At 42.2% G+C, this 18,815-nt stretch overlaps 2 protein-coding genes across 2 annotated transcripts; both read left to right on the top strand.

Moving 5' to 3' along the window:
* Window positions 1-562: 562 nt before the first annotated feature.
* LOC111836331 (glycogen phosphorylase, muscle form-like) lies at window positions 563-11,341 on the top strand. Its single transcript, XM_072717622.1, has 20 exons — window positions 563-977; window positions 3,144-3,245; window positions 3,500-3,578; window positions 4,014-4,117; window positions 4,813-4,944; window positions 5,165-5,276; window positions 5,807-5,889; window positions 6,073-6,216; window positions 6,333-6,425; window positions 6,524-6,670; window positions 6,846-7,009; window positions 7,100-7,214; window positions 7,466-7,567; window positions 7,827-7,974; window positions 8,052-8,110; window positions 8,321-8,462; window positions 9,076-9,283; window positions 9,665-9,799; window positions 9,897-9,963; window positions 10,071-11,341. The coding sequence occupies exons 1-20, from the start codon at window positions 735-737 to the stop codon at window positions 10,218-10,220; spliced, it is 2,529 nt and encodes an 842-aa protein (XP_072573723.1). The 5' UTR covers window positions 563-734; the 3' UTR covers window positions 10,221-11,341.
* Window positions 11,342-12,413: 1,072 nt separating this feature from the next.
* otub1b (OTU deubiquitinase, ubiquitin aldehyde binding 1b) lies at window positions 12,414-18,122 on the top strand. The gene is made up of 7 exons (XM_023797449.1): window positions 12,414-12,507; window positions 13,679-13,740; window positions 15,308-15,406; window positions 15,499-15,617; window positions 16,298-16,382; window positions 17,076-17,270; window positions 17,622-18,122. Exons 1-7 carry the CDS (start codon window positions 12,465-12,467, stop codon window positions 17,817-17,819), a joined length of 801 nt encoding a protein of 266 aa, XP_023653217.1. The 5' UTR covers window positions 12,414-12,464; the 3' UTR covers window positions 17,820-18,122.
* The last annotated feature ends 693 nt before the right edge of the window (window positions 18,123-18,815 follow it).

The following is an 18,815-nucleotide window of genomic DNA, read 5'->3' as shown; positions in this document are numbered from 1 at the left end:
ATCTGGATTTTCTCTAAAGGGCCACTGTGTGCTTTTATGGTCGTCAGGGATTTGGTTTATATTTTATGAAGCAAATATGTATTAAACTCAGACAAACATTTAACAACTATTTTTAATGCGCCGTAAATTGTTTCCGGACCCTGGAAACCAATTTTGTGTCCCTAAACATGACAACCTGGCTCTGATTCCTTAAATTACTTTGTGCTATTTTCTGGTATTTTGTACCTAAGTGTACTTTTACACTGTAAATATAATATATTTGTTACTTGTTGGCCTCACTGGATAGGAAACTGATAACGTAAATGTTTTGAATTATTTATTTGATGTACTGTACTTAAACAGCGAATCTGCTCTGTGACAGTCTAGTTGATTATTCTATTAAATGCTGTAGAAATGAAAATACTCATTAACATATGTTGCCGGATAAAAACAGCCACGACAATCTGACCAATTGCAATATCTGTACGTAGTTCATAAATAATAAGCACGCTATAAGACAGAGAGGTCAATTGGACGGTGGATACAGTAAGGCCCGCCCTATTCTTAGAATAATTGATGGTCGCTTTTAAAGCGGTGTGGACAGGCAGCTTCCATCCCATGTCCCTGCAGAAGGCATATAAGAGGCTGGTGTCGCGACTATCGTCTGCATACACTTAGGAAGAAAATCCTCCATTTTCCTATCTCCGTTTGAATACTAATTCATACAAGCATCAAGGAACATCGAGTTCACCAACATGTCAAGACCACTTTCGGACCAAGAAAAAAGGAAGCAAATTTCCGTGCGAGGGCTCGCCGGAGTGGAAAACGTCGCAGACATCAAGACCAATTTTAATCGTCACCTTCACTTCACGCTAGTCAAGGACAGAAATGTGGCGACGAAGCGCGATTACTACTTCGCCCTTGCTAATACCGTCCGCGATCACTTGGTGGGCAGGTGGATCAGGACCCAGCAACATTATTATGAGAAGGACCCGAAAGTAAGCCTGCCGCAGTGCTCCGGTTCTTACCTTCTACTTCGCACGTACACCAGCACACTCGCTAGATGACATTTGGCTGCGGGGAGGAGAGAATGTCATGCATGTTGAAAATAGCTTTGATGGCGCTGGATGTTACACAGATACCAATTACATGCGACGTTGCAGTCAAAAAAAGCCAGCTTTGCATATACGTTTTGTCAATGAATTGCATATTATGAAAGAGACGCATTAATTATTCAGTAACTCATGATCAACAATTGTATTAAACTTGACATTTAATTCGCCTGTTTGCTTGGTATTAGTTTTTGAGTGCGCTCGCATTGCAGTGGTTTTATTTGAACGGCGCTGGGATCACGTCAACAGAGTAGAAAGATAATTAGACAAATTCAACATATTGTGTTTTTCAGCTGTGGGATCAATATGCCCTTGAGAAACTCATCACTGTTTATGTGACCCAGCATTTCCGAGGCTTTATGACGTAAATATAATTTTTGCTACAAAATTACAGTGTTACCGAAACATATGAACTGCTCTGCTTTTTATATCTTTTAAAAAGCCGCAAGTTCGAAAATCAACAATAGTATAAATATATCAACAATTACATGCATCCACAATAATATGAATGTAGACCTATATTATGTGTTTTAGTATGTGACAAGAACTCCGATACTCATGGAGGGGTCAGACGTGGTCTGCTACAGCCGTATAGTCTAACATCCAAGCGTTGCCTGTAAGAACATAAGAAATTTACAAACGAGAGGAGGCCATTCGACGCATGTTATGTGTGTAATATAAAGACCACGTAGGACTATAGCTCCCATCAATGTCTAAGGAAATTGACATTAATATGAACATGTTATCTGCATCTCCTTACACTGGTATTACTGAAATCTATTTAAGGGGAGTCCTTGCACATACAGTATACACAGACAGACGCAGCTGTACATTTCAGTGGGGGGAAGTGCTCTTTCTGCACTTAGAAGCTAATTTACCTAAAAGAAGAAGATGAAATTAAGCAGCACCTATTACCCGCATATATAGTCTGTGGCTGGATGAGCATGTGTGTGCACAAATAAAATACTCCAGTGTTCCGTTAGCATAACCATTCCGAAAGAATGACATATATCACAGATAGTCTAAGCTTTCAGAATGAGCCCTGGCTGTGCTATTTTTAAGCCATCTGAAAAGCCAGGCCAGTACAATCCCTCTAACCCTCTCCAGCTGTCATTCCTTTGTATTCTGTCCTGTTCCCCACCAGTCCAGACAAATTTTACCAAAGACTCCAAAGGACCCAGGGCCTGTAATTGGTTGGATAACAGCAATTATGATAAAACGATGAAAGTCAATAATTTGCAGTTGTCTGTGTGCTTACATTGCAAAACTGCAGGTAACACTTTACTTAAAGCATTTATGTATCATGCATTATAGATACCTTCATAGTGCATTATAATGCATTCATAAAGTATTATAAACACGCTATAACTATTTATAAAAAGTCATAACACGTTATAGGCATGTTTATTATGCATTATGAATGCTCTATGAAGCTCTTATCTATAATGCACTATAGATACGTTCATAATGCATAATAATGACTTATACTGACCATTATAATGCATTATGAAAGTGTCTATAGTCCATTATACACGAGAGCTTCATAGAACATCCATAATATGCCTTTTTATTAATAGCCATGTTTATAATACTTTATGAATGCACTATAATGCATTATGAAGGTATCTATAATACATTATGATGACTGCTTTAGGTAAAGTGTTACCAGACTTCATTTAATCAAATTAATTTCTGGACTCTTTGCACCATTCATCCATATTCATCCATTTATTTTCAATTGGAATTTATGTACCATGAACAATGTCCTGTAGTCTTAAATAAAGGTCCAGGAAGATCTGCCTGTCCCTACCTCAGTATTTAATGAACCATTGAAACTTGATCCAGGGGCCTATTTCAGAAAGTAGGATATCTTGCCTAGCTGGATAACTTGTTCGATTTAAGGTATCCAAATTTAAATAGACTTTATCTTTGTCCATTAACAATTAACCAAAGACTACCTTAAATCTGATCCAGAGACAATTGTCCCGTGTTTCCTCAGTGGTATTCCATGGCAATTAAAGAAATAAAGCTTTGTTTTGTTCCTCTCTCCAGCGTGTTTACTACCTCTCCTTGGAGTTCTACATGGGCCGCACGCTGCAGAACACCATGGTGAACCTGGCTCTGGAGAACTCCTGCGATGAAGCTATGTACCAGGTGACAGAATCATGCAAAAACGACATGCATTTTCATGGGTGGTGGGCGTGGTCCCAAAAAGCCACCAAGGCATTGTAACATATGTCAGTATCAAGTGTGACATTATTCCTATCGCATTACATCTCACAGTGTAAAAGATCCATTTAGAGACACAGCTAGTTCTAATGAATGTAGCAATTGGTAGAGCGGCTCCCTAAGAGGCATGAGGGCCTTTCCCAACACTGACAGGTCTGCTATGTGTCCTGTCTTCCCAGTTGGGCCTCGAAATGGAGGAGCTGCAGGACATGGAAGAGGATGCCGGATTAGGGAATGGTGGGCTCGGACGTCTTGCTGGTAAGGAAATCGTCTCATTTGCCATTTCTTTCCTTGAAAACAAAAGACCTTGAAGCTGGACTTAAGGTAGTCTCGGCTAAAGTAAACAAGGGTAAAGTCCATTTAATCTGGGGTACCTTAAATCTGACAAGTTATCTAGCTAACCAACAAATCTCACTGCATGATTCAGGCCCCTGGATATTTAAGCTTGAGGTGGGGATCGTGTGTTAGTTGACATTAGGATTTTTTTTACACTTCATCTCTATTCCTGGGTTTCCCATCCCGGTCCTCAGACACCGCCGGATGGTCCACGTTTTTTGCTCCCTTCCAGCTCCCATAGTGGCTGGGATACTGGGAGAGAGCAAAATCATGGACCATCTGGGTGTCACCGTGGACCGGGGCGTGGAAACGCTGCTCGGCGGTACTCACTGTCATGCACTTTATTATTTACCGCAGCCTGTTTCCTGGACTCAATGGCTACTCTGGGTTTGGCTGCCTATGGATATGGTATCCGCTATGAATACGGCATCTTCAACCAGAAGATTGCCAATGGCTGGCAGGTATGTCAGCAGTTTAAATTGATGAGTCCCAGTGTCCATGTGTGTGAGAGGGGTCATTTACTGAATGCTCCTGGGAGTTTTCTTACATATCAATGTGCTGAGGGCAGAACGAAAAATGATTGGTTTAGAGAGATAATCAATCAGATTGTAGAAGAGGCGGGTCCAAGCAACTAGAAGAGGGGGGATCAAGACATCCGATTGGTTGGTCCTGCCTCCTCTACAATCTGATTGGTTATGTCTCTGAATCAATCATTTTTCATTCTGCCCCCAGAACATTTTTGTGTAAGTAAAACTCCCATGAGCCAATTAAACAGCACTCCGTGATATTCACTGCATTTAGTGATTATATGTTTGTGTCGATGATCTTAAATAAATATTGCACTTGCTACTCTACACACTGATTTACAGTCACTTATTCTGGATAAAAGTCTGCGCCAATAGTTTCTCTTCCAAAAAATGAGATGGTTTAAAAACATGTACACCATCTTAATCAGTGATAAGTAATTCTTATCCCCAATCTCACCAATATTCCCATTATTTCATTTGTGGTTCTCATGTGATTTATGTAATTTAACCTACTTTTGATTTGTAAGAATATTCAGGCGTTCATTATTAATAAGCATCTGGATGGAAGCATCAAGTTACACTATGCCAAGGAGTACTGTAAGAGTTTTATCACTGATATCTACCGATAGATTGAGGAGGCTGATGATTGGCTGCGTTACGGAAACCCCTGGGAGAAGGCCCGTCCGGAGTACATGCGACCCGTGCATTTCTATGGCAGGGTAGACCACTCGGCTGATGGAGTGAAATGGGTCGACACTCAGGTATGAAAGAGGAACAGGGAGGATGAGTGGCATTGAACTGTTTGTGTGAAGAGTATAGGTAATTACAGCTAAAGAATGTAACATAGTATTAATGTATAATGCTACAATATCATAGCATGGGTTTTTATGCCTGTATTTGAAAAATTAAGTAGTTAAGATCAGGAAAATGCTTGAATCAGCTGTAAAGGGGTAATCTGTGCCTAATTGTCTTTTGTGCCAGGTTGTCCTGGCATTGCCCTATGACACCCCTGTTCCTGGTTACCGAAACAACATTGTCAACACCATGAGATTATGGTCGGCCAAGGCTCCCTGCGACTTCAACCTGAAAGACTGTGAGTCTGAGGCGTCAGAGAGGGAGCCGGACGCTCCTGCCGTCCTCAGGTTGTTCGGTGTCCTATGGGAGATGCCTTTTCCTTCATGTCGTGCAGTTTCATCCCTAATTGTGTAACCAGGAAATTCCCTGTATTGAAATATTCTACCACAGACGCCCAACTAAGACCCTAAAATCCACAACCATTCTAACCACAGATACTGTTTACAGTCTGTGACAGTGGGTTTAAAACCATGGTGGCTGGTAGATTAGGGAACTGGGCGAAGTGGTGGGTTTGTATCCTGCAGCTGTGGTCAGAGCAGATACATGACTGTTGGACCCTTGAGTAAGGCACTGAACCCCAAATGCCGCGGGATTGATGGACGCTCTGAGACCCCAAGCTTTCCTCACTTGTACTTCACTTCAGGCAAAAACATTTGCTAAAGAAATAAATGGAAGCTGAACCCACACCCTGTATAAAAAACAGCTGTAAAACATATATGTTGAATAATAGTGGGCTGTTCATTGATACATGTGTTTTTCATTGAACAGTCAATGTTGGTGGCTATATTCAGTCTGTGCTGGACAGGAACTTGGCTGAGAACATCTCCCGCGTACTCTATCCAAATGATAATGTAAGAAAATAACCATTGAGTCATTTCGTTTAGCCAACATGAGATTAGTGTTGCTGTTCTGTCATGTAATACTGTAACGCTACTGTAATGCATTTGGTAAGTCGTTAGCCGCAATTTAGCATCATTATGTTTTATTTGAGTGGGACTGTCTGACCCATCTGACTCATGGCTGTCTGACCCAAGTTCTTTGAAGGCAAGGAGCTGCGTCTGAAACAGGAGTATTTCGTGGTGGCTGCCACCCTCCAGGACATCATCCGTCGCTTCAAGTCGTCCAAGTTCGGTTCCACGGAAGTCGTGCGTACAGACTTCAGCACCTTACCTGATAAGGTGAGTGATCCGGTCCTTGTTCTAAGACTGGTGTCTATGGTCGGCGATGTCTGATAGGCTTTTCTGGTCCGATATCCTTGTTGCCTAATTTGAGGTATTTTTTTGGGGGGATGCAGGTTGCAATTCAGCTTAATGATACGCATCCTGCGATGGCCATCCCGGAACTCATGAGGATCCTAGTCGATGATGAGAAGGTGTCTTGGGACAAAGTGAGTGTGGAGAACAGCCCCCCTCATTGGGTTTGCATTACCTGAGCTGTCGTCTCAACAGTTTCCTCCCTGACTGTCACTTCTGCTCACTTTTTTAGGCGTGGGCCATATGCATGCGCACCTGTGCTTACACCAATCACACCGTCCTGCCCGAGGCCCTGGAGCGCTGGCCCGTCGACCTGTTGGCGCACCTGCTACCCCGACACTTGGAAATCATCTACGAGATCAATCGGCGCCACCTTGAGGTGAGAGATGAAAAAATATACTGTCGCTTTGCATTCATTAAAGTAGATTCATCTAAGCCAATTTTGCTTGATTTCTTGAGTCGGTTTTAGATTTCCTGGTGCAAATTTTATATCCTGGTTGGATTATTTGTGCCTTTCCAAGATCTTTTTTCATTCCTTCTCTTTCTCCCGCTAGCGCATCGCTTCCCTGTACCCAGGTGACAATGACCGGCTGTGTCGCATGTCCCTGATCGAGGAAGGTGGGCATAAGAGGGTCAACATGGCCCACCTGTGCATCGTGGGCTCCCATGCCATCAACGGGGTGGCTCGTATTCACTCCGACATCCTCAAAGCCACCGTGTACGTGCCTCCCAGCCAAGCCTCTCTCGCACACATGCAGCGAAGTACGTTAAAACAGATTTCACCATTGACCATTGATGTTCTCTATAGGTTCAAAGACTTCTATGAGGTGGATCCAGAGAAATTCCAGAACAAGACCAATGGCATCACCCCCCGACGCTGGCTGGTCATGTGCAATCCTGGATTGGCAGAGGTTATTGCAGAGGTATGGAAGGTGCACCATCTCACATCTGCAGGAACAATTATGAAACGTGATGTAATGTTGTCTACTTTCAGTTATTTCAGAACATTAGAACTGTTACAAAATGGATGATAGGTCTTGTATAAACCTTAAGAACACATCCTTAACATAAATATCACACTTATTGTACTTTACAATGTATCAATTGGTCTGGGATGAGTATTTTGTGTACGTGAATTATTTTATAAATTTGTGCACAATTGCAACTGCGACAGAGAATTGGAGAAGACTACATCCGCGATCTGGACCAGCTGAAGAATCTGCTGAATCTTGTGGACGATGACGCCTTCATCCGAGATGTTGCCAAGATCAAACAGGTGCCAAGACCAAACACTGCCAGTTGTACCTCCATCGTCAGTGTAAATGTTGATGTTACAAACATGTAGAAGCTCTTAGTTTGGATCAGGTCTCATTCACGTTTGGAAAAATCGATGTGCAGCCCCAGATAGCTTGGCTTACTTCTGCGGTAACTATTGATGCATAGCTGTTGGAATAAATATGTGATGTACAGTAGAACATTACATGCATCAATAACCAAGGCATCAGCCTGCATTTGAACTGTGCCTGTCTCTGTAGGAGAACAAACTTAAGTTTGCTGTATACCTGGAGGAGCAGTACAAAGTGAAAATCAACCCCGAATCCATGTTTGATCTACAAGTCAAGAGGATCCATGAGTACAAGAGGCAGCTTCTAAATTGCCTCCATATTATTACCTTCTACAACCGTGAGTGCTTCTTCTTTGGATAGACGCCATTACTACAATATATACAGACTGAACATCAACATGGCTTTTTTTAACAGGCATCAAGAAGGAACCCAACAAGGACTGGACTCCTAGAACCATCATGATTGGTGGAAAAGTAAGTGTCCTCCGCCAACTGCGTGGAACAGATTGAATGTTCTGGCTGCCACCGGTGGCAGACTATTCAGGCCGTGATTTTTTGGTCTATACAGATTTAAATATTATAGCCAGTTACTAGCCATGCATCACTTTCGCTTTGTCATCATCTGTTCTGCTAGGACAACACAGTTCCTTTCCCTCCATCCTGTGTCTCTGATCTCCTCCTCAGGCAGCCCCAGGCTACCATATGGCCAAGATGATCATCAAGCTCATAACTAGCATAGGAAAAATTGTCAATAATGATCCTGTGGTAGGTGACCGGCTCAAGGTCATCTTCTTGGAGAACTACAGAGTCACCCTGGCTGAGAAAGGTATTGGCCTGTGGGTCTAGGGAGTGCATGATTATTGGGGAATATCATAATATTGTTTATGATGTTGAAACACGGACATTGAGATACATATGAATTTAATATATTCAGTTATTTCGTAGTATTTTCAGTGTCAAGGTCAAGGTCAAGTTTATTTATATATCACAGGGCTATTCATTCCACTGTCTTCGAGGTCCAAGCACTGCTGATTTCCCGGCCTTCCTTTACCTGTGGGCCGGATATGAAGCCTCTGACCAATCAGAATCAGTCATTATAAAACTAACTACCTGGGAGAACTGAAAACAAGGCCTGGATTTGGGATCGAGGGCCAGATTTGAAGAGCCCTGATATAGCATATTTAAAATCAACAGAAGTTGTACCAAAGTGCTGTAACGAGTAAGAGAGAGAATAAAAGAAGTAAAATAAAAAGAATAGATAAGTAAATCAGTACTTTATCGATGCATTTTACAAAATGGAACTATTTCACCTTCATCCAGCTACAGTCATTTACTATGGAATAAAAAAGGAAACAGTAAGTTGACTAAATGCAAATAGTGTCGTGCTATATTGAGTCAGCTGACATTGCCCTCCATCCCCCCCCCCCCCCCCCGATCAGCCATTCCCGCAGCCGACCTATCTCAGCAGATCTCCACAGCCGGCACAGAGGCTTCCGGCACCGGTAACATGAAGTTCATGTTAAATGGAGCCCTCACCATCGGCACCATGGACGGCGCCAACGTAGAGATGGCAGAAGAGGCAGGCGAGGAGAACCTCTTCATCTTTGGCATGAGGGTGGAAGATGTGGAAGCCATGGACAGAAAGGGGTAAAAGGATGAATTTAGGGGTAAAGATGCAGGTGCCGGGTTGTTGAGGAGGGTGGGTGAAACGACAGTTATAAGAGAAATTAAGTATAGCTCAAAAGCTTTTGGATGTTGTTGAAATCCGAATTATCTGATTTGTAATGTTCAAGTTGAATGTCTCTATCAGTGTTACAGATTTTATTTTTATATTAATAACTAATCTAACACCAATGTCTAGCTAATAAAACAAATATAAGGTTGACGTTAATCTGCATCTGTGGTATAGTATCATCGCATTCACATCGCATTCTATCTTAAATGCTCCTTGGGATACACTTTGTATCACAGTATGGCCACTTAAAATGTACAGGTGGCTAGATTGTTTTTTTCCTTTTATTCCACCAGTTATAATGCTACAGAATACTGCAGCCGTATTCCTGAGCTCAAGCAGGCCATTGACCAGATCGGAGGAGGGTACTTCAGCCCTCAGCAGCCCGATCTCTTCAAGGACATCGTTCACATGCTCATGAATAATGACCGGTATGAATTCTCATATTTACTAACACATGCGGGCTGATTCTCAGTGTTTGAATTCATGTTGACTATGACTGACTGCGAGGCTGTACCTGTCATGCAGTTTTAAGGTGTTCGCCGACTATGAAGACTACATGAAATGTCAAGATAAAGTCAATGCTCTATACAAGGTCAGAACTGGCTCCAGATTCCTATCCTTGCATTTATAGGCCTCTTTTCTTATTATGTTCTCATATAGACTTTCTCGCTAAGCATTTGACATTTGCGCTCCCAACAGAACACCAAAGAATGGACCAAGAAGGTGATCCACAACATCGCAGGCTGCGGGAAGTTCTCCAGTGACCGAACCATTGCACAGTATGGCCGAGAAATCTGGGGGGTGGAACCCAACCTTAGCAAGCTTAATGCTCCAGATGACCCACTCTAAGTGTTTCCGGGGTCCAAGCCTTTGCATCTGCTGCTATCAGGGATTCTGCGAAATAGATGATAGCAAAAAAGTACGTACTATGAAAGGAGAAAATACAGTCTATTAGGCCCGAAATCCTTCCCCTTAGATTGTGCCGAAAATTGATGTAAGTTTGTGAAATTAGTAAACCTGCCACAACTAATGTAAACCCACACTTACCAAGTGGTCCAATAACGTTTAACCATTTATATTTAATTAGTAGGGTAACTACAGAGTGTTCAACCTGCATTTTGATAATATTAAACAATCTATAAAAGGCTATCTGAACATTGTTGCCGCAGACAGATCCTATAAACCACATTATCTAGAACTTTGCTTCCTGGTAAGCTGTGAATGTTAGGAGAGGATCTCAAAGGAATGGTGGAATGTATATCTCCATTATGGACAGCCTTTACAAGGTGGTAAGATGGCATTTATAACAATATACAACCACGAGTCAAGCTGATCTGGAAAAACAACCAACCAGTGTCAAAGCTTGCACTCTGTGTTTTTCACCACCCTTTGGTAGATGATAAATATAACCAACCCACCAAAATTACAAAATAATTTATTGAAGTAAATACATTTACTTCAAAACAGCTTTTTCTGTCTGACAAACACATTACCCATCGCGTCTGAATTTGTACTCCAGCTGAAGACTGTCACTGAAGACTTAGGTGATGGAAAAAGGAATCCACTCATGGATGTGCTTTGGAAACACCAGACTAAAACTAAACAAAAATTACAATTAGCTGTGTGTCGTTATTTGTGTGTAGATATGCATGCACTGAAGTGAATGTACACAGGTTATTTTTCATTCCTCTGAAACATAGTCCTTCTTTGCTGTTGTATGTAAGAATTTTCTTTCTAAGGGAATGTATATTGACTGATTATGATAAACAGTTCACGGTCATAACCACTTCTACTAACGAAAGAATGGTTTTCAGCAAAACATGCATTTCTCTGTCATTGTTCTTTGTCTTTTGTGAACATCAGTTTTCAGAAAATTTGTGTCTATGAAAACATCCCGTATTGAAATCCCATTATATACATGTAAATGCATATAGTCATATCAAAAGCATTAAACAATAATCACAATAAAATGCTTGTTTTGCTATTTCTGTTAATATATCATGATATATTTTTGCGTAGTTGCCTATACTGAATTTATTTGATGTATTTCACTATAGTATAAACTGTTGCACTAGTCTTCATGTTGATATGAATTAAGCCATATGCATAATCACTTATGTGACACCATCCATGAACCTTTATTTAGTGAATTGGTTATTTTGTTGCAATATAAAAACTTGATTTAGCGAATACTTACAATCGGCACTAAATAATTTGGCTAAATGTTTATAAATCTGTAGAACAAAGAGACATTTAAAACCTTGGATAATATGTCACTCTACTACAATATCAGTCGAGCCGTCAGTATTCGTTTAAACCACATGGTTCAGTTTATTTTTCTGGTGAGAATGGCCCGCTTCCAGTCACCTCAGGGCAAAATATATGAGTTACGTTATGGAAAAGCCGTCATTCTTTCTTGGGGCTCGGATCACGGATCACGTGTGTGGTGACTGTCACAGAAAAGACACGCATATACGGGAAGAATGTGCAAACTCTGTACATTATTTGAATCAATAATCGCCTTCCTAAAGTAGTTTTAGCATTTATGCAAAATCAAGCTACACACTTTGTTTATGATTATCCTGCACGCGTTTAACTTACCATGTTAACCTCTTACAGACTTACAATCAAATTACAGCCATTCACTAAATTAAGCAATAAGCTATTATTTCATAGTGAATACATTCAAATCAATAGTTCACATTCAATTACCTCCCAGCGAAAAAAGAACCACTTTTTAGATGAGGAATTCCAAGATTGCCTACTGTTCTGGTGACCTAGTCCTTTTTAACGCGAGAAAGGTGCAAAACAAAGTACCTTTTGCAGTGAAGCGTAATACATTTAAAAAAACGACTGAATAAATCGTTATTTTAGCATAAGACACTACAATGGATGCATACATATGAAATTAGGTGAAAGTAAAACGCCAACATATAAGACACCGGACCAAGCCACAGGCTTGACTCGCGCACCTACAATGCACCGGTACGCCGGTAAAACCCTGATTGGCTGAACCAGGTTTTTACGTCAGGATGCCCAATAAGGCGCGTGACCCGGAAACGGAGGGCGAAGGGAATTTTGCCGGAGATCAAGATGGCGGAGGAGCAGCAGGAAACAACACAGGCAGAGATGGAAGGTGAGTCCGAAAGCAAACTTGTTTGACAGTTCGAGGCCTCGGTCGGTGCGGTGTGCTGACACGCCAGTTCTCGACTTCTACGGTCCAGGTCCAGATATTTTGAAGAAGAATCATGCTGTGGCTAGACTGTTATTTACATTGAACGTTTTGGGGGGGAAACGGGAAAGATGGAGGGAGGCTAGGGTAACGAGGCGCACTCAGCTACACAAAGAAGGAGACAGAGTTTCGACTTGGGAAATATCACACGTCTGTTTCCTCCCGACATATCTTGAAGCCGTGTTGTTATAAATACCCACGAGGCGCATCTCTATCCCTCGAATGTTTGTTTACAAAGCCAAAAAGCAATTTGCGTAGCCATTGAAGAAATATTTCTTGTCAGCATCGCTACCTAGCTAGCAAAATGGTTACATATGAGTTAGGGGAGATGGACATGATAACCTGGAGCTGTTTACTAAGACCCCACTTTCAGTCAGCCTGATCAAAAGTAGTCTGGCAGTTTTCCTCTCATAAGTGCGTACTGATTAAACTAGGTCACTTACGTTATCTCATTTTCTTCTCTTTGCAATAACTCCATTTCTTTATCTATATTCTCAGTCATATTTGGTACGTCTACCCCCCACAAGTCAGCGAAATGTCCACACGCGGTGGTGATACCCGGGTTTATTTAATTTTTTCCTTTGTGTAAATTCTGAAACGTCACTCAACGTACACTTCTTACATGTGTCAGTCTAGAACAACAGTGTGTAAGAGTCGTCACAAGAATTGGCCAGTTATCTGACTTTTGGTTTCTTTGTTTTAAGTCAGTATTATGATATTCGTTGCATTGAATTTATTGCTCTTGAATACCCTTAATGATTCGTATAAATTACAAACTTTTTTTATCATCAGTCTTGCATTAGCCTTGTAAAGCAGTGTTTCCCACCTGGTCTTTGGGGACACCCCCCCCCCCCCCCCCCCCCCAGACAGTCCACATTTTTCCTCTGTCCCAGCAAAAATGTGGACTGTCTGGCAGGGAGCCAGGAGGGAGCAAAAACATGGACTGTCTGAGGGTCACCGAGGGCCAGCCTGGGAAACGCTGCTGTTAATTTAAGGGCCCAAACATCACAGTTTGATATCTGCATTACATCCTCATTAGTGCTCTGATTGCAGTGAGCATTCTCTATTTTAACAGGGGTGAACTGCCTTGCGTACGATGAGGCCATAATGGCTCAGCAGGACCGAATCCAGCAGGAGGTAAGAGTGCTTGGTTTTCCCAGGTGGCAAGTTTAAAGTCGGCATGGTGCATTCCTGCTGTGATCTCTGGCTGAAGGCTTTGGAGAGCCTCTGAAGAAAAACTGGGGAAGTCTTGGGATGTAACATTTTATGTGATTATTATATTCAGTTATTTACTTTCATGATGTCTCCCTCCCCTAAAATGTCTTAATTCTTCAGTCATTTTACACAAAACTATTTGAAATTCAGATTTTCCAGCAAAACATATGAAGGTCAAGACTTTGAATTCTGTTTGTGCAGTACACTGCCATCTACAGGGCCACCGGATTTGCATAGCCTTTGGGATTTTTTGTCCTTTCTGTCTCCTCCTGAGGCCTGTTTCTCTCTGTTGTCTTTTTGACAAATGCTGTCTGTTGTTGCTGGTCTTACTTCAGAAATCATGCTGCTCACCCTGAAATGCATATATTGAATTACGATAAGGCTTTTATTTTTTTAAGGGATGTTGATTAATGCTCTTAGTCATTGGAATTCTAAGGAAGTTCGAGGTTAACTCTCACACAGCTTGCATTTCCAAAGGCCTTTTAAATAGTAGGATTTCAGTTCCAGTGTAAAAACCAATCTATACAAGTTGCCCTGTCAGATTTTTTTTTAAGCTCCGAATGCTGTCCTTATGTGTTTACCAGGCTTGGGCAGGTTAGTCCTAAATCAGCCTGCTTCGTATGTTTGGCTACCACTGCTGCTGTGGAATGTTCCTTGGCAAACAAACTGCACTTGAATGCACTTGGATGGCACACAATTGCCCATTAAAACATGTCAGATTTTAGGCACATGTTGGCTAGCGTGTTTTAAAGCATCACATTTTCGATGCACGTTAGGTTTTTCTACCCGGAAAGCGGCGCAAAATCAATGCAAGTGATTATAATAGGTGTCTAAATGTTTAAATAGCAATGTTTTTAATATCCAGAGTGTTCCTGCATGAGGTGGCATGTCAGTCTAAGAGAGCTGTTAGCAGCAGGAAAATGTGGTTTATTCTGAGCGCTGCTGCGGCCTCTGCATGAAGCTACTACAGTTGCATGGCTTTGCCATCGTCATTAACATTCACCACAGCTGCCTGCATGCGCAGATTAAAACAGAGCTGCAGCATTGCATGCGGGTCAGCCCAGCGATCCTTTTTTCTCCTTTCAGGGGCATTCAGCAGAGTGAGACTATTCTGCTGCTCCCTGTGGCACCCCCCCCCCCCCCCCCCCCCAGTTCTTCAGAATGAGCAGTTATGTAAATTAAGCTGCTTGTTTAGAGTGGAGAGAGACAGGCCTGCCTGGAAAATTTTTTCAACTTCCTTTCTGGTAAACAAGAGGCAGCACGTGCAGCTGAATAGGCTCTTAAGCCCTGCTGTGTTTGTGCTGCTGGGTTCGCTGTTGGCTGCTCTGGGAAGATCAGCAGATCTCCGTGATAATTTCCCAGAGGCAGCAGTTCTGCAATCAAGCTGGAATGTATTTGGTGGCGGCAGTTTGACGTGAAAGCCTGGATGAGCCTGATTTAATGTTTGGGATCCAAAAGTTACACTAAGCATGTAATGTCTTTTTTCCAGATAGCCACCAGCATCCCTTTAGTGTCAGACAGACAGGACCTCTCTGTTCTGAAGAGGGAGTATGCCGAGGATGATACTGTGTATCAGCTGAAGATAAAGGTGAGGACGGCCCCATTTACACGAGCGGATTTTACGGGGAAAAACAAAAATGTTTATAACCCCTAGCCTCCCTGGGTTAATTTATCCCACAGGATCTGCACAAAAAGTACTCGTATATCCGGAAAACGCGGCCAGATGGGAACTGTTTCTACAGAGCCTTCGGCTTCTCGCATTTGGAGTCGCTTCTGGATGACAGCAAGGAGCTGCAGAGGTGATGTCATTGACTGCATCTCCCAGCATTCCAATGGTTTTTTTTTTATGCTTCAGCCCTCTGTACCCTTAAATTAACAATTATCTGCATTGCACCACTTGTCCTACACTCTCAGAAAATTGGGTAAAAATTTGTACCTTTGCTTTTCACTGGCACTGTACCCTCAAGGGTCTGCCAATTGTACCCTAAGTTGTAGGTAATTGTACCTTTTAAGGTACAGAACTGGACTCCGATGAACATTTCTGTACCATTGATGGTACATTAATGCTGTTTGTACCTTTGGGATGTTCCTCAGAGTCCATTTCTATACCTTTTTAATATGTACAATTACAAGGATGCAGCCCTAGTGACAAGCAAAGTTTTACCCTTTTTTCTGAGTGTAGAACAGCGTCAAATTTCTGACATAGTAGATCATCAAAGAAATTCTGTTTTCCTTGGGTAAATAAATATGAGTTTATTTTGGGCTGATAGGATGATGGTGTTTTATTTGAAAGTTTTGTTGTTCTACCTTTTGTAAACATGTAAAACTGAAAGTTCCTTAAGGTGAAAAATAAATTCTTTGGAAAAATAAAACGTATTTATGCTTGGGTGTGATGGCTGTAATAGAGATACTTATGTTTCTGTAAATCCAAGCATTTGCCGGCTCTGCTTGTGACCTTCTCATGCTTTCCACTTCTTAGGTTCAAGGCTGTAGCAGCAAAGAGCAAACTGGACCTGGTGAATCAAGGGTTCACGGAGTTTACCATCGAGGATTTCCACAACACAGTGAGTCGTCTCCTGGTAGCGTAAAGTTCTGATCCACGCTGGTGTTTCTTTTTGTGATTCTTTTTATTGTAAACATTCTTACGTTCAGAGCAAAGCCAAACAATTGAGAATTTACAAGAACCTACAGACCTAATTTATTGGGAAAACGGTCTTTAGTCTTCCATCTGAAGGGACTCGTTTTAGGAACATCCCCTAAGGAATGGGATGTACAAAATAAACCCATTGTAACTATATGATTTAAACTTTTGAATAGAATGTGAATTGTGTCATACTTAGGCTACTCTACAAAAGCTTTGCTCGTGGACTCTGCATGCGTGGGGGGGGGGTGCACTCAGAAAAAAGGTGCCAATTTGTACCTTTGCTTGTCACTGGAGCTGTACCTTACAATTCGGTACTTTTAAGGTACAGAAATGGACTCCCCAAGGTACAAACATTAATGTACCCCCAATAGAGTAAAAAATGTTCCTCATAGTCCATCTCTGTACCTTAAAAGGTACAATTACCTACAGCTAGGGTACAATTGGCAGACCCTTGAGGGTACAGCCCCAGTGACAAGCAAAGGTACAAATTGGTACTCCTTTTTTTTTTTTTCCCTCTTTCCCCAGAAAGTGTGGGGGTTACTTAAAATAGGCTGATCTGTTTAGAAGAATGCAGGCACTGAGCTCTCTTCCTGTCCCCTCACTCCCTGCACAGTTCATGGACCTGATTGATCTGTGTGAGAAGCAGCCATCTTTGGTGGATTTGCTGGCCTCGTTCAATGACCAGAGCGTGTCGGATTACGTGGTGGTTTACCTGCGGCTCCTCACCTCCGGGTTCCTGCAGCGTGAGCACACCTTTTTCCAGCATTTCATCGAAGGCGGCCGCTCTGTGAAAGAGTTCTGTCAGCAGGTGAGGTCATCCCCATTGTCTTTAGCTGCGAAGATTCGGGTTGCCTGAGCCGGATCTCGTTGGACATACTGAGGGGTTTTTATTTCATAGAGTGAGGGGAAAATTACATTTCCAGAGGTTAGAAGAACAGTAGCAAAAGGGAGAATAGTGTTGGGAGGCTGTACTTGTGATTGGAAGGTTGGCATATGAAGTTCACTGTTGGGCCCTTGACGAAGGCCTGCAACCCTGCTTTCTCAGTCGTACATCCCTTTCGATAAACGTACGCTAAATAAGTTCACGTCAGTGTAAAATTGTAGGTGTGGCGTTTTCTTGCGCATAGCATTAACTGCCGTTTCCCCCACCCTCTTCTAGGAGGTGGAGCCGATGTCCAAAGAGAGCGATCACATCCACATCATCGCTCTGGCCCAGGCGCTGAACGTCTCCATCCTAGTGGAATACATGGACAGGGGAGAGGGGGGCACGGTGAACCATCACGTCTTTCCCGAAGGCAGTGAGCCTCGCATCTTCCTGCTCTACCGACCGGGCCACTACGACATTCTGTACAAATAGCAGATCGGGTTACCTGCTCTGCGGGCGGAAGTGAAACGGCCGTGAGGAAAACATGCATCTACATGTACAAAAGAATGACGGTATGATATCTACGAAGAACACGGTATACAGTGGCCAGACCTACGTTACCCCATTCACAAAAACTGAAATGATAAAATGTTTAAATATAGCAGTGAATCCAGGCGTTTATAGAGTTGTACAGTTTTCTTTTTTTGTGGTTGTAAATGGTATTGACTTGCCTTTTTGTTAGTGTTTCCTTTGTTACACTGTTTCATGTGTTTTATTAAAAGGATTTCAATCTTACGTGTGAAATCGGTGAGTTCTTGTTTGTCCGTCGACTTTCTATTTGTCGGCTTGAACTCCTGTTCCCGTCTTTCACCTGCTTACCTTGGGTAGCGCTGCCTGCCCCCCCCCCCCTACCCCCCCAGGAAGGTGTCTGTCGTCGTTTTCGTCTTGCCATTTCGAGATCGCCACCGACGTGTGATGTACCATTCCATGTAGAACTCATTTTGCTTTCATAAGAAGTATAAGCATCTTTCTGGGTCTTTTCCGGCACGGTGCTTTGTGCGGTTATGAATAAGGTGTGAAATGAACGCCGGCGTCTTTCCGTTTGTCTTTTCGGAGGTTCGCATAGCAAAACCCAGTACTGAATAGGACGGGGACAACTGGCACCTCGCGCACTGGTTCTGAGTGAATACTAGTGTAATATCTGATTCGGTCCTTGCAACTTGCAATTCGGCATGTGACCAGTATTATTTTTGTGTGAAACTGTACATTGTCTTAGATGTTGACTGATTTTTACACAAATATGGTACTCTTCAGCGTGTGGGAAGTACGAAGGCTAATCCGTAATTAACGGGAATAACAGGCGTACTTTGTGTAACAGTCGTAGTATTACACCCTTGCATTCGTATTTTGGTTTGACCTCCAAAAAAAATAGGTGGAAAAACAAGTAATGACATATACATTCTTTCTCTTGAATACGTTATACTTCAA

The sequence above is a fragment of the Paramormyrops kingsleyae genome, chromosome 10 (assembly GCF_048594095.1).
Source record: "Paramormyrops kingsleyae isolate MSU_618 chromosome 10, PKINGS_0.4, whole genome shotgun sequence".
Lineage (NCBI taxonomy): Eukaryota > Metazoa > Chordata > Actinopteri > Osteoglossiformes > Mormyridae > Paramormyrops > Paramormyrops kingsleyae.
The sequence above is the reverse complement of the archived record's forward strand: the minus strand, read 5'-3'. Positions and strand labels throughout refer to the sequence as shown.